Source organism: Nomascus leucogenys, chromosome 19, assembly GCF_006542625.1.
Source record: "Nomascus leucogenys isolate Asia chromosome 19, Asia_NLE_v1, whole genome shotgun sequence".
Classification (NCBI taxonomy): domain Eukaryota; kingdom Metazoa; phylum Chordata; class Mammalia; order Primates; family Hylobatidae; genus Nomascus; species Nomascus leucogenys.
Window position 1 is genome coordinate 49,524,011 of NC_044399.1, and position 16,848 is coordinate 49,540,858.

Sequence of the window (16,848 nt, forward strand, 5' to 3'; positions counted from 1 at the left end):
AGGAAATAGCAGAAGGACAGAGCAAGTGGATAAGGTGTTACATTTTTCATTAGTTTATATTTTATCTTGAACATGAAAGCTCCTTAGAGAAGTATAAGAAGTGCAGTTACATGTCTGAATTGGTTAGATTGTTTAGAGTATTTTTAAACAAGTAGAACTTATAGCATGGAAGGGCTTTCCAGGTTTACTTTAGTCAGTTCAAGCATAGTCTCAAAAAGAAGAACTTTATTTTCCAATTGTTTGGGTTTTTCTACTGGGTGAACAAAAAGCAAAACTAAAGAAGGCATGAATTAAAAATTTTTGTAACCTGAGGGGTGAGTAGATTTTGGTAACTATGACCCTTTCTGTATGAAGGGAATAATCAAACTAAATTATAGATCACCCAGTTCAATGTGGCTCATTCCATTCATTCAACGCACATTCACCGATTATTGTATGCCAGGCCCTATTATATACTAGGGACACAAAATTGAATAAAACATAATCCAAGTAAGCACAAAATCCTAATACTCAACTACCATCTAGCTATATTAACAGATTTTGCTGTACCTGCTTGCATCCTCACTGCCAGAACTGATGTCCTGAGATCTTTCAGATGCCTTCTATAACTAGTAATGTTTGTAACTCAGAGAAGTTGGGTAATTCTACATTAATATGTTCAACCAGGGGAAGGAAAAGAAGTCAGAAAAAAACAAGAGACAGGGAAGTGCAAGGGAGAAGTAAGGGGAGGAGAAAAAAGAAAAAAAAGGGAAGAAAAGGACAAAACAACTGGTTGGAGAAGAGCACTATAAAATGCCTCAGATTGATAGTGTAGGCAGGTATTTTTCTTTTTCTTTCTCTTTTTTTCTTTTTTTTTTTATGTTTTTTTGAGACGGAGTTTCGCTCTTGTTGCCCAGGCTGGAGTGAAATGGCATGATCTCGGCTTACCGCAACCTCTGCCTCCTGGGTTCAAACGATTCTCCTGCCTCAGCCTCCCGAGTAGCTGGGATTACAGGCATGCGCCACCACGCCTGGCTAATTTTGTATTTTTATTAGAGACGGGGTTTCTCCATGTTGGCCAGGCTGGTCTTGAACTCCCAACCTCAGGTGATCCGCCCACCTCGGCTTCCCAAAGTGTTGGGATTACAGGCGTGAGCCACCACTCCTGGCCGGAAGACCAGGCGGAAAACCAACTAGCTAGGTTCTGGAATAGTCTCCAAAATGGGTAAACAAAGTTTACTTCTTCTTAAAGCTGAATTACTGAAACTATTGTTTTAATTAGTTTTGTATCTGCCTTTGTTTATCATTATTAATTAGACTTAAAATGTATGTACATATTTTAGTATTAAGATAAATTTGAAAATCTAAAATGTGTTTCAAAATATATTCAGATGTCACATTCAGTAATGCAAAATGAGCAGCAATAAGACTTTCTTCATTTATTTGTTTTAAAGTTTGTGTGTTTGATTTGTAAAGTGCTGAAATGTGCCTGGCAAATAATAATCAGTGAATATGTACCTGAGAATTAACATATCTTAGATTTTTTTTAAGCATAAATATTAGCAAAAAGAATCTGCATTTTTCTCATTCAAAGATTGGTAAATTAAACATTGCAAAGGAAACTGCTGAGAACAACATTTTTAGAGTTTTTTGGCTTTAGTGTTTGAAATAAATGATTCTTGTGGTTAAGCTCTGCTCCCACTACTGTGTTTTTAATATTGACTTACACTTATGAAAATTACTTATGTTTTAGTCACATGTCCACCAGGAACCAAGTAAGAGAATTCCTTCTTGGAGTGGTCGCCCAATCTGGATGGAAAAGATGGTAATGTGCAGAGTGAAAGTTCCACACACATTTGCTGTTCACTCTTACACCCGTCCCACGATATGTCAGTACTGCAAGCGGTTACTGAAAGGCCTCTTTCGCCAAGGAATGCAGTGTAAAGGTAGGATTAGGTGTTTTCCCTAATTAAAATTTATGTCTGTTTTTGTTATTATATATAGGCTTGAAATATTTATATTTCAGAAGCATTAGCCAAAGAAATTATTTTAATAATTGTTAACTTATATAAAGGAAAGAGAAATATAAACAAAATATAAATGTGTGTAAACTACTATTACTACTATCTGCAGTGTGTGTTATTATGTGCCAGGCACTATAGTAAAACAGTAAACAAAACTTTACATGCTCAGTCTTCAAAGCAATTATATGTGAATTATGCTTTTGTTAGTATACTAGTAGTAATAGGCGTTACTATTACTATTAACTACTAATAGTAATAGGAGTACTAGTAATAGGAGTTAGTAATAATAGGAGTCATTTTTCATTTTATAGACATAGATTAGGTAACTTGCTTAAGATCATGTAGCTAGTAAACAGAAAAACTAGAATGTGGATCTCTGAGGGTGGCTTCTTCACTTGTATGCTTATCACTTCCCAATACAGAATAGCTAGTAGGCAGCAAAGCTGATACTTGGGGTTTTATGTCTTTTTGATTCCAGAGCCAGACACTAAACAAAATAAAAATAACGCTTTCCTCTTTTCATTAAATATTTATTACACACACACATAAGCATACTGCAAGAGTTTTGGTTTTTTTGTTTTGTTTTGTTTTTAAGTATGTAGTTAGGAGAATTTGTACAAAAACTGTCATTCCCGAGAATAATCACACTGAAATAGGTAGGATGTAATAAAAGCTACTGAAATTATGATAGGGACCCACCTGTATTTGGATACTAACCCAGCACACTATTACAGTATTCTCAAAACATCTCTTCATGAAACAAGTTTTTAATAGCATACTGGAATAATTATTTGCTTATAGTTATATAATGCTTTTATGCTTTTTAAAGATGATTTTATCTTTTTGTCTCATATCTTCTCAGCAATGCTGTACAGTAGAAACATTTCACAGTAGAGTGAAAACTAAAATAGAATGTAAATGTCTTAGATTATTAGTCATTGAGCCAGGATAGGATATAAGTAGTCTAACTATAATCTTGTATACTTTTTTCATGTAATTAGCAGTTCTTGGTATTGTACTTTTTATATAGTAGAAGTATTTGTGGAATCGAATTATCAAGTGATCTAAATAAAACATTAGGGTTGAGGGTTTTGTAACAAGAAATTCTTGCTTACAAGACAGAGTAAGATAATTGTATATAAGCTTAAGCATGTAAGAAAATAAAGCTTTTCTGAGGGGGGAGGGATAGCATTAGGAGATATACCTAATGTTAAATGACAAGTTAATGGGTGCAGCACACCAACATGGCACATGTATACATATGTAACTAACCTGCACGTTGTGCACATGTACCCTAGAACTTAAAGTATAATTAAAAAAAAAAGAAAATAAAGCTTTTCTTGACAGTGTATGACAGCACACAAGAACATCAAATGGGGAATAGGTTATACATTTGTTGTCAGGTATTTGATAACTACTAGGCGTTATAACATGATGAAATTTTATTTCAACAGCTTGCTTTGAGTATGAGTTACTACATAAGTTAATACTTTAAAATATCAACCTAAAAATGTATTGGCAAGCAGCCACTGAGAAATGTTTTGGGAAGGAACATTAGTAACAGATGTACAAATTCTAGCCAACAAATAATCTTAATGAAGGTAGTTAATATTCCTGCTCTGCTAAGCAGAACAGAAACATTCTTAAACCATATGCACAAAAGTATAGTATTTTGTAGAGGAACTAAAATAAATACGAATGAATTTTTACATAAACCTGTTAATTCTGCTACTGGGTTATTCAACTTTTTAGGGTTCTGGAAGAAGAATCTTTTATGCTTATATTGGTTCAGAAAATGGTAGGTTTTATTTCAATATAGCTAAGCTATTTCGTTTATTAAAATAATTATAATTCAGTGATTTCCCTATTTTAATAGTATGAATTAAGATACTTAAAAAATAAAAATATTTTCATTTGTCAGTCTATGAAAGAAAAATGATTTTGTTAAGATAAAACCATTATACTGGATCATTTGAGAAAATACACAATTCCAAGAATTCATTAATCTGTTTGTCTTTATTTTCTACTTTGATGTGTAAAAACTTCAAGGTAGCTTAAAAGCATATGTAAAATATAAGAGAGCATAAGCAAATTAATAAAAACATGGGTAAGGACATAGAGAACTAAAACTGCCTGCCTGCCATTCAAACCTACATACTTGTGGGTAGTCCACAAATTCGGCTCTGAATTTTTTTTTTTTTTTTTTTTTGAGACAGAGTCTTGCTCTGTCGCCCAGGCTGGAGTGCTGTGGTGCTGCCACACCCATCTTATTTTTGTATTTTTTTTGTAGAGACAGGGTTTTGCCATGTTGGCCAGGCTGGTGTCAAACTCCTGGCTTCAAGTGATCCACCTGCCTTGGCCTCCCGAAGTGCTGGAATTACAGGCGTGAGCCGCTGCACCCGGCCTGAGTTTCAGAGGGAAAATGGAAACCTTGTCGTTTTCACAATTTGCAAAGTTCATGAGATAAAACACAAATCTATTGTTTAGGAGATAGTGCAAGATAATAATATTAATATCACATGAATTTTCCCTAGGGCCTGTCTTAACAAGGATAGTGTTTTAAATATGTAAATTTTATTCTCTACCAAATTATACATTTCATGGGGCTTATGTCATATAATGATCTTTAGCCTGTGCTGTTGGCAAGACACCCAGGATTTTCTTGACTCACAAGGGTTACAAAAACATTCTAAGTCAGGACTTAAAGTTATTTTTACCCAGTTATTACTCATAGATGCATTTCAAAGGTGGTATTAGACATAGTTAGACCAGTGGGTCTCAACTTTAGTATGACTTACAGAGCTTAGCCCTACCCTCCCACCCACTAAGAGTTGCTGATATAGTAGGTCTGGGATAGGGCGCAAGAATTCGCATTTCTAACAAGTTTCCTAATGAAGCTGATCTGGGACCACAGTTTGAGAACCACTGTGTTATACAGTAATTTTGGACAGATTGTACCTGACACTGATCTGCAATGCTATCAACTCTGAGGTTTGTTTTAGGCTGAAGAGAACCATTATGTACAAGTGGGAGGCCTTGTGCTAGAGAAACTCAGTCCTTCCTCACAGGGTTGTATGTGAAAGCCCTTATTAGGTTCCTCATAAATGTTTGTTGGATCTCAGTCTCTTTCCTGCATATATATTAGGTCCTGATTCTTAGGAATTGAAAGTATGTATCTGACATATGTTGGATAGGAATTTAATCAGCTTGAGAAACTCTCATGGGAGATGTGGAAAGATGAATATGAGATAAGGGAAGGAAATATGGAGCTGCCAGTACATTTCCACGGTGTTGTACACATGGTATTAGTCTCATTATACAAATGAAGAAAATGATGGGGGGGTACAGAGGGGTGCTAAAATGACTTGTAGGTGGTTATTATTTTAATGTCATCATTGCTAATAATATTCTGTTTGTGAGTGATTTAAAGAAAGTCTAACCATATCTGATACTGCTTGACTTTTACATAAATTAATACACTGAATATTTTCATTTTAGATTGCAAATTCAACTGCCATAAACGCTGTGCATCAAAAGTACCAAGAGACTGCCTTGGAGAAGTTACTTTCAATGGAGGTAAAATTCTTTTTCTTAATTTTTGTGAAAGATCAGAAAAGGCCATGATTCTTTGGTGTATTATCTTTGGATAAGGTTCTGTTTTCCTAATTTATTTTGTTTCCTAAAGATTTTCTTCTGATTTAATAATCAAACAGAATACACAGACCACTGACAGTATACATTTATTAGTAATCATGCCTTCCCGTCTTTCCTCTGGCCACCTGTTACTTTGTAGTCTAATATAGCCAGTGGTACTCCGTATCCTCTTTCATTTTTAGACATAAAATAACTTGTTTTAAAACCCTGCTCTTGTCACTATTCTTTCATAGTTCTAATATGTACTAACTGCTTGCTATACCAGGCACTGTTCTAGACTCTTTAAATATATTGACATTTCAACCTAAGAACAACCGTTTGAGGTAGGTACTAAGAGATGAGTAAGGCCGGGCACGGTGGCTCACGCTTGTAATCCCAGCACTTTTGGGAGGCCGAGGCGGGCAGATCACGAGGTCAGGAGATTGAGACCACGGTGAAACCCTGTCTCTACTAAAAATACAAAAAAAAATCAGCCGGGTGTGGTGGCGGGCGCCTGTAGTCCCAGCTACTCGGAGAGGCTGAGGCAGGAGAATGGCGTGAACCCGGGAGGCAGAGCTTGCAGTGAGCTGAGATTGCGCCACTGCACTCCAACCTGGGCGACAGAGCGAGACTCTGTCTCCAAAAAAAAAAAAAGATGAGTAAACTGAGGCACAAATATGTGAAATAACTTGCCCCAGAAATATAGCCAATAGGTGGCAGAGCTGGAAGTTAAACCCATATGGTCTGGTTCCTTAGTCCCTAGTGATTAGAACACACCATACTGCCTCACTGTCCCTTTCTCTGTCAAATAATCGTTGTCCATTTTCTCTTTGGGGTCTTTTTTTTTCTTTTCAACATAATACTAAGCAAGGCAGTTACCTTTTTTTGGAAGGAAGCAGTAAGGACTCTAACCTTTCAGCATAATTTTCCTTTAACAATTTACATGACTGGTAAAAATTTTATGTAAGTAGTTCTGTGAAAGGAAAAGCATTAAAAGAATGAAAATTCTCTTTGGGAGAGTTTAATTAACATTTTCTCTTGTGGCATGTTTTCTATGGTTGTTGGTTGTCTTAGTCTGTTTGTGCTGCTATAACAAAATACCATAGGCTAGGTAGCATATAAACAACAGAAGTTTATTTTTCATAGTTCTGGAGACTGGGAAGTCCAAGGCACTGGCAGATTCTGTGTCTGGTGAGGGGGATCCATTTCCTGGTTGATAGCACCTTGTAGTTGCATTCTCACATGGTGGAATGGGAGAAGGAACTGCTGTGGGCATATTTTATAAGGGCACCCATCCCAAAGACTCCACCTTCCAAAGACCCACCACCACCTAATACCCTTGCCTTGGGAGTTAAGATTTTTAAGGAGAACAAACATTCAGACCATAGCACTGATTAACACCCTGACAGAGCATGATTGGTTTTCTCTTTCAGTTAATCTGAATTAGTATAGTTTGTCTATGACTAAAGTCTTTTATAAATTTATACTTCATGTATTTGTGTTTTCGTGCTTTTCTACCTTTTAACAAATGGATACGAAACACAATTTATATTTATCTTAATGTGCATTTGATTACTAGTGAGATGTTCAAACTCACTAGTAATCAAAGAAATGCACCATTTTACATTAGCAGTTTATGAGGATTCTGATTTCTCTACATCCCTAGCACCACTTGTTACTGTATATCTTTTTGATTACAACCATCCTAGGTAGTGCAAAGTGATATCTCATTGTAGTTTTCATTTGCACTTCCCTGGTGGCTAATAATATTGAGCATCTTTTCGTGTGTTCATTCGCCATTTTTATATATTGTTTGAAAAAAACACCTATTCAGATCCTTTGCCCATTTAAGTTACTTATCTGTTTATTTTTCATTGAGCTGTAAGAATTTTTAAATACCCTGGATACTAGTCCAAGATGTGGTATATGATTTGCATATATTTTCTCCCATTCTATGGGCTTTCATTTCACTTCGTAAAGTGTTGTTTGTAGCACAGAAGTTTTGTATTTTGATGAAATCCAATTTATTTATTTATTTATGTTGTCACTTATCTTTTTGGTATATTAAGAAAGCTTTGCCTAACCAAGGTCACAAAGATCTACTCTCATGCTTTCTCCTATGAGTTTTATAGTTTTAGCTCTTAGACTTTATGTGATCTACTTTGAGTTAATTTTTATATATGATTTATATCTTCATTCTTTTGCATGTAGATATACAGTTATCCTAGCACCATTTACTTAAAAGACTATTTTTTGCCTGTTGAATTTTCTTGACACTCTTGTCAAAAATCAGTTGACCATAATGGTGGTGGCTTATCTTCATTTATAGTATCTTTTGTCATGTGGAAATTTAAAATTCTAATGTAATCAAATTAATTAACTTTGTGCCTTATGATTTGTGTATTTTGTATCTTCTTTAAGAAATATTTTATCTTAGGCCCGGCGCGGTGGCTCACGCCTGTAATCCCAGCACTTTGGGAGGCCAGAGTGGGTGGATCCCTGAGGTCAGGAGTTCGAGACCAGCCTGGCCAACATGTCGAAACCCCATCTCTACTAAAGATACAAAAATTAGCTGGGCGTGGTGGTGGGTGCCTGTAATCCCAGCTACTCAGGAGGCTGAGGCTGGAGAATCACTTGAACCCAGAGGTGGAGGTTGCAGTGAGCCAAGATCACACTCCAGCCTGGGTGACAAGAGTGAAACTCTATCTCAAAAAAAAAAAGAAATGCTTTTAACTCATAAAGATATTTTCTTACATTTTAAGACCCTTAAGACTTTTTTCACATTTAATAGACTTCCTCTATTAATATAAAACTCTGAAATTCATTTAAAATTTTCCCAGAACCTTCCAGTCTGGGAACAGATACAGATATACCAATGGATATTGACAATAATGACATAAATAGTGATAGTAGTCGGGGCTTGGATGACACAGAAGAGCCATCACCCCCAGAAGATAAGATGTTCTTCCTGGATCCATCTGATCTCGATGTGGAAAGAGATGAAGAAGCCATTAAAACAATCAGGTAACATATATACATATTACAAGCTACTTCCAGATGCAAGGTCAGTTCAGGATCTCATTAAGAAAAAGCCACGTCTCTTTAAGTGGGATCTTAAAAGTAATTTAAAACCTAAATAAATTGTGGCTAATTCTTTTACATACAATGTAGTATTTCTGAAATAAATTATATCACCCTTGCCATCCACTCAAGATGGGGAGGTATGAGAATCCTTGTTTTTTTTTTTGTTTGTTTTTTGTTTTTTGTTTTTTGTTTTTTAAAGAAAAATGCTTTAAGTGTGGTCTAGATGTAAAACCTAGTTGTGAAGCAGCCACTGTAAGGTGTCAGTATTGAACTTTCAGTTAAAGTAACCCATTTTTCACACAGGCAGCTTTAACTAGTAGTAGAAACGGCAATAAAGAATATACTCATGGAGATGTTGCACAAGGATAATGGTGATGAAGTTGAGGGCAGTTTTCATATTGTCACAGTTAATCCGACTATTAGCATTTTGTAAAAATACTATTAGACTGTAAAACCATTCTAAGTATGCCACTATGTTCATAGAAATTCAGTTTTTGTAGCCTAAATGATATACTACCTTGTAGCAAAATGTCCCCATTTTGGCAGGTTTTGTTTTTCATTGGAAACAGAGTTACTTAAAGAAAATGAGTCATTTATTTCAATCTCAGATGGCTGAGTTGTCATTTATTCAGTTTGGCTTATCATTAAATAACAGTTATTACTATCATTAGCATTATTAACAAAAACTTTGTTTACCCATTTTGGAGACTATTCCAGAACCTAGCTAGGTTTTTTTTTTTTTTTTTTTTTTAGACAGAGTCTCGCCCTGTCGCCAGGCTGGAGTGCAGTGGCACAATCTCCACTCACTGCAACCTCTGCCTCCTGGTTCAAGCGATTCTCCTGCCTCAGCCTCCCAAGTAGCTGGGACTACAGGCGTGCGTCACCATGCCCGGCTAATTTTTGTATTTTTAGTAGAGACGGAGTTTCACCGTGTTGGCCAGGATGGTCTCGATCTCTTGACCTTGTGATCTGCCCACCTCGGTTTCCCAAAGTGGTGGGATTACAGGCGTGAGCCACTGCGCCCGGTGAACCTAGCTAGTTTCTTAATCATGAATACTTCATAGTTTAAAAAAGAAAGTATTTAACTGTTTGAGGCTCACATTTCAAAACAGTGTATTTTATACATCCCAAATTTTATTGAGCCATGTTTCAGTGCTACCTGATTTGACTCATTACATTTTTTTAATTAGTATCTGTAAATCATTTGCCTTTAAATACCTTCTAGTAGAAGTAGAAGGTATTCATGTTTGCTAACAACATGATTAACTGGATTTGACATTTGAGCCGTGTGAACTCGAGTTATATATACTTGCATTTTGCCTTGTTATGGATTTGCTAGTCCATCATGCCACCTAGGGCAGGAAAACTCTTCAACAGCAAGCCCAAATGAGACCCTCTCCTGGGCTCCACATATTCCAGTTTGGGAGGGTACTTTCTATTCTGCTCATTGTTTTTTAATTTTTTTTTTTGTGACCCACCAGAAAACATTCATGACAAGTAAATAGGATTTTAAGATATTAGCTTAAAATAGAATCATTTATATATCATCATAACAGGATTAATTTTTCTTAAGCCATTGTTTATTTTACTAAGATATTTTGAAAAATTTTAGCTCAGTTGTCTTTAAAAAGGCTTCATGTTCCTACAGTATTTATGTGATTTTTTAAAAATCTACACAAACTTACAAATTTTAAATATTTTTTAGTCCATCAACAAGCAATAATATTCCGCTAATGAGGGTTGTACAATCTATCAAGCACACAAAGAGGAAGAGCAGCACCATGGTGAAGGAAGGGTGGATGGTCCATTACACCAGCAGGGATAACCTGGTCAGTAATCAAATACATTTGAATATGTTAGTAAGATTTTGTTATGAGTTTCATTTTGTGCATTTTTTAAATCAAAATGATGAGATATATATTAAGACATTATATACACTGCAGCAATTTGTAAAAGATGCACTGGAATTATAGTTAAATTTGTAAGGAATTTTTAACAGGCAGAATATTTAATGTATTGTCTTTACAAACTGGTAGAGCAGTCAGTATTCAAAAAGGATCTGGGATTGTTCCACAATAAAAAATAATTAACTCGAAACACAATGGAGCCACAAATAGAGATAGAAGGAACTAAGACTTCATCTAAAAAGTCATCTTATTACCAAAGATAGGAAGGAAGCATGTTTGGTTTTATGTAGACTTTAACTTAGTGTAAATATGTAAGGTTTTTTTTAGATCCAGCAAAGACGAGGAATGATGACATTCTAGTAGAAAGACAATAGATTTGAAGAATCAGCGTAGTGTAATAACTAAGAACACAGACTTTGGAGCTAGACTGCCTAAGTCTGTCTAACTTACTATAAAACTGTATGAACTTGGGAAAGTTACTTAGTTTCTTTATGCTTTTGTTTCCTTGTGTAAAATTGGCATAATAAATCCAAATCAGTTAATATATGAGAAGATCTTGGAACAGTGTCTGGCATACAGGAACACTTAATAAATATTAGTAGCTAGTATTTTACTTTTAAAGTTTGCTGAGTAGATTATTGAAACAAGCTTTCTAATAAACCTTTTAAGAATAAAAGGAAGTACCCAATACATTTAGCTGGCCTAAAGTTTTGTATGATGACATAACAGTATAGACTGCAGTGTGTATGTGTTTTATTTATAGTTCATATCCTTGCTAATGTAACTTGAAGTGGTGAGCCTACCTTTGCGAATTTAATGGTATATCAAAGGTGCTTTTACATCAAATTAACGGGGAAAGATAGTTAATTCAGTAAATGGTGTTGGGACAACCATGTAGCCATTTTGAAAAAAATAAAGTTTTATATATATATATATATATATATATACACCTCATACTTTATACATAATAAACCTAAATGTATCAAAGATTTGAATGTAAAGAAATCAAACAGAAGAAACTTTGGGAGAATTATTTTACAAACTCAATAAAGAATAAAAGATCAATAAATTCAATCTCATTAAAAAATTATATGTGGCAAAATCCAAAAGCAAAGACAAATGAGAAACTGGAAAAAATATTTTCAGCTCATTCTAAACAAGGGTTAATTCCATAAGATGTGAAGAATGCCAACAAATTGATAAGAAAAAGAACATAACACAATAGGAAAATGGACAAAGAATATGAACAGAGAGTTTCACAGGAAATACAAATGACGCTTAAGAACTTGATTTCATGTATAATAAAAGGAATATCACTTTAACCTTTCACTGAAATACCAGTTTTTATTTTTCAATATAGCAAAGATCAAAAAGTTAATAACATACTGCATTAATGAGGATGTGAGTAACTAGGGACTCTCATGTTGCTGAAGAGACTATAAATTGGGTCAAATCTTGTGTAGAATAATATAACACTATCAGGCAAAATTACATGTGCACATGTCTGTTGACCCAGCAAATCAACTTCTAGAAATATAGCCTATAAGTAAGTTACATATTTTTATGTGTATGTGTGTTTGTATGTGTGTAATATATATGTATTCATGTGTGCATGTATAAAATTCTCTACAAGGATTCCCAGAAACCTGAGAACATGCTTTGCCTGGAGTAAGGGTGAGGAGTGGGGATGAGTGATGGTGGGAGTGACACTTTTCACCATACATCCTTTTTATATCTTGAGAATTTTGAACCTCATGAATCTTAAAGTTATTCAAAAATACAAATTTATGAATGTAAATGAAGGGAAAAGTTAGGTACAAGCACTTTGGAGGAATCATTTTTGAACCTTACAGTTTTCCAATCTTCATTTTATAGAGAAAGAGGCATTATTGGAGACTTGACAGCAAATGTCTAACATTATTTCAGAATGAATCTGGATCAAAGTATTATAAGGTAAGGATTTTACATTTTAAAAGATATAAGCATTAAGATAGTGTATGTTTTTTTCAGATAATACTCATTAACGGTTATATTTGAATATATATGACTCTAGCTAGTATGGTTTATAGAAGTCACTGTTAAGTTGCTTGTTGGAGCAACTATTTCCCATACCAAATTTCACTCCCCCACAGCAGCTCTCCTACCAGACTGTTGTTGTCGTGTATTTATTTATTTATGGCTTGCCTGTCAGGTTGCTGCTGCTTTCCTTCTGGATACTATGATTTAGATTAGACTGCTTAGAAAGTGCCATCATCATTGCCTGTCCAGAAGAGGTCAGTGAGGTATTTAGTATTTCTCCCACCTTCCACCTTACCTTGGGTTCCAATTCCCAGTTGCTTGTTTTGGCTCTTAATCTCCTTTTTACAGTCTTCCTTGCTTGGCTTATTCCACGTTTTGCCACATCACAAACTGAGAGCAAGCAAGATTATAACCAAGCAGTTAGGTCAGTAAGAGAGAATGGGAACTAATGGCTTGCTTTGAGCAGGTGTTTTTTTGTTTGATTGTTTTTAGTAAGTTTTTTTTTGCCTTAGGAAGTGGACTAAAAACATAATGATTGCTACAGTTTACTCCAGTGGACAGAACCAGAATGGGAGTGGCTTAAACAACCAACCAAGATTCTGCTTTTTCTGCCATTATTTCTGCTTCTTACTTGCTTTGGGGCTATATCTTGTAGACTACAGCCACTAGATAAGTAGTTGTGAAGTTGAATTAATAATGGTTGGAAGTTACAAGTGTTAGATATAGTGGCAGATTACTCTCCTATATCTTCTTCCTTGCATCCTAATGATCTGCTACTGGCTTTGTTATCATAGCCCATGCCCTGCCTCTGGCATTGCTGGACATTGCAGCTCATTCAAGACAGGCCATGTCATAAGACTCAACTGTGTGTTAAATGTTGCATACTTGTGTCCGTCTTAATGGCATTCATTGAAATGCATATCTCTGGCTCTTTAGTGTATTTAAAAATAAAAACAAAGACGTATTCTTATTTTTCAATGCTTAATTTTTTACTTCAGGAAATTCCACTTTCAGAAATTCTCCGCATATCTTCACCACGAGATTTCACAAACATTTCACAAGGCAGCAATCCACACTGTTTTGAAATCATTACTGATACCATGGTATACTTTGTTGGTGAGAACAATGGGGACAGCTCTCATAATCCTGTTCTTGCTGCCACTGGAGTTGGACTTGATGTAGCACAGAGCTGGGAAAAAGCAATTCGCCAAGCCCTCATGCCTGTTACTCCTCAAGCAAGTGTTTGCACTTCTCCAGGGCAAGGGAAAGATCACAGTAAGCAATAAACTTCTTGATGGCTTTTTCTCCTCTTTAGTTCTTAAGCATTTTGTGGGTATGGGTGTGTTCCTTTGTTCCTTTTAATGTTCATCCTAAGCTTTGTCTTTAGTAACCAATACCATTAGTTAACTTTTATAAAATTATATTGGTTATAGTATATATACATACATACAATGCCCAGTGCTAGGCTCCAGAGTCAGTTTTCCTACATGAAAATCCTGGCTATACCATCTGTTATATGATCAGGCAAGTATTTTACCTCACTGTAGTGGTAAGTACTTCATAGGGTTGTCAGTATTAAATGAAAGAGAACCTGTAAGATACAGAACAGTGCTTGGCATCCGTAAAGTCTCATTGGATTATGCCTGCTACTGGTATTAATATTTTGCTTTATAGTGGGATATAAACAGGCAATAAAGTATTATGGTTCACATCACACTCATGAAATCTGTGAAGTCAGAAATGCTGTATTAAAACATACAGAAATATTTAAAAATCATTGAAACATGTTTTGCACCAACAAAACTTACATAATTAAACCTAAATTGGATAAAGGTTCAAAAGTAAACAGTTAACAATCAAAAGGTCACTATAATGCCACTTCTCCCCCATTAACATTGTGTTGCTTATGGGGACACATAAGTCATTCATTTGAGAAGTATACTCAAATTGAAATAAGTATCAACAACTTTCCAAATGTAGTTTATTTTAGTTTAGCTGTATTATTTTGTACAACTGTTATGCTAGGCCCTGAACTAAAATACAAAATAAATACAGAAATCATAAAAGCTCTTTAGGGAGAGATGGGATATATAAAGGTATTAGATGGTAGCATAAAGCAGTACAGTGCAAAAGTGAGGAATACATTACTTAAAAAACTCAGATACAGACAGAAGAGTACACAAGACTTCATAGAAGAACCTGATTTGAACCTCAGGTAGAAATACAGTAGGCAGATCTCAGTGGGAGTGGTGGAGGGGTAACATTATTTAGTTGAGACAAGTGTGATGAGGATCATGACGACTGTGTACATGTTTGGTGTTCAGTACTGATTTTGGGTTGGAATGGGTGTAGGTAGATGGATGTTTCACAGTGGTTCTTAAGTTTTGGAGGTTTTTAGACAGAACTCTATGTCATTCTAATTAAAACTAGGACTGTTTCCTCAGAAAACAATACAGGCACTTACACACTTTTTAAAAGATAAATGAGGTGATTTATTTCAGGCAATAAATGTATTAAAGTACCAAAAAACAACATAAAATTATAAAAATGCAAGCAATTTAGAAGTGTATAAAAACTTTGTCCCCCAACCCCACCTCTTCCACTCACCAAAAGTAATCATAGATTTTTGTTTTTAATTTAAGCACTGCTACCCTGCAATTCCCTTGACTCCGCTTCCCCCCCCCCCCCCCCCCACGAAGAAACAGGGTCTCGCTATGTCGCCCAGGTGAGAGTGCAGTGCACAAATCATAACTCGCTGCAACCTCAAACTCCAGGGCTCAGATCCTCCTGTCTCAGCCTCCTGAATAGCTAGGACTACAGGTGCACACCACTATGCCTGGCTAATTTTAAAATTTTTTGTAGAGATAGGGTATCATGTAGCCCAGGTGGTCTCAAACTCCTGGGCTCAAGTGATCCTCCTGCCTCAGCCTCCTAATGCATTGGGATTACAGTGCAACTTCCCTTTTTAACTCAGTAATAATCATAACTAGCTTTCTGACTTTCTGATTCAGTATTTATAGTCCTACATCATCAATTAAATGTTGAGATAGTATTCTTTTGTATGGATGTATCATATTTTATCTAGTTTCCTGTTGATGGGTTGTATGTGTAGATTTTGTTAGTGTACATAATTGTATTAACTGTGTGCTAAACTTTGTAAAGTTTGATATACCATAAGCATTCACGTCAGTAAAGATTAATATTATTGTCATATACTAAATTTTGTCTTTTTTATATTTTACAGAAGATTTGTCTACAAGTATCTCTGTATCTAATTGTCAGATTCAGGAGAATGTGGTAAGTAATCGTTATAGCTAACGTGTAAACTGGGTGATTAAAATAAGGAAAATAAAAGGTGAAAATCTGTATTAGAGAAATTGGTTCATCGCCCAAAGTACTAGGCCAGACTTTGCGGTTGATAACTTCCCTAAGGAGTTCTGCTTTATAGAGGAAACTAAGGCAGATTTTTAAAATTAAAAATAAAGCTAACTTTTTCACTAGAAAAAGTTACATTAGAATGTTACAAAGCGATAAGACTGGTTCAAAGAGAAGGCAGACATTACTTCTTGTGGGGTCAGCAGGGGAAGCTTCCTAAAGGAAGTGCAATTTGAGCTACCCCTGAAAGGATGGAATGGATTACTGACAGAAGTGCTGAAGGGATGAGGGTTGGGGAACAACCTTTCACGCAAGTACAGGGGCACCAGGATGAACAAACAGGGAAGCAGGAAATGGACTCTTAAGGAATTATGAATAAATTAAGTTTGGCTGGTGCATATAGGTATGTTTAGGGTTTTATAACAGGTCAGCAACTTTTTCCGTAAACTTTTTAGTAAATATCTTAGGCTTTGTAGACCAGCAGTCCCTAACCTTTTTGGCACCAGGGACTGGTTTTGTGGAAGAGTTTTTCCATGGAGGTGGGGGGTTGGGAGATGGTTTCGGAATGAACCATGTCAGATCATTAGATTCTCATAAGGAATGCACAACCTAGATCCCTCACATGCACAGTTCACAGTAGGGTTTGCCCTCCTCTGAGAATCTAATGCCTCTGCTGATATGGCAGGAGGCAGAGCTTGGGCGGTAATGCTTGCTCGCCTGCTGCTCACCTGCTGTGCAGCCCAGTTCCTAACAGGCCACAAACAGTTACCAGTCTGTGGCCTGGGTCTTGGGGACCCCTGTTGTAGACCATATACAACTATGCAGCT

At 35.7% G+C, this 16,848-nt stretch overlaps 1 protein-coding gene across 1 annotated transcript in view; it reads left to right on the top strand.

The window, feature by feature from the left end:
- The window catches only part of PRKD3 (protein kinase D3), a 74,194-nt gene that overhangs the window by 36,487 nt on the left and 20,859 nt on the right, over window positions 1-16,848 (top strand). Inside the window, exons 7-13 of the mRNA XM_030800563.1 lie at window positions 1,733-1,925; window positions 5,502-5,579; window positions 8,477-8,660; window positions 10,426-10,549; window positions 12,503-12,580; window positions 13,645-13,921; window positions 15,891-15,943. Of these exons, the coding sequence (XP_030656423.1) occupies window positions 1,733-1,925; window positions 5,502-5,579; window positions 8,477-8,660; window positions 10,426-10,549; window positions 12,503-12,580; window positions 13,645-13,921; window positions 15,891-15,943 (987 nt within the window). The remainder of the gene's footprint in view (window positions 1-1,732; window positions 1,926-5,501; window positions 5,580-8,476; window positions 8,661-10,425; window positions 10,550-12,502; window positions 12,581-13,644; window positions 13,922-15,890; window positions 15,944-16,848) is intronic.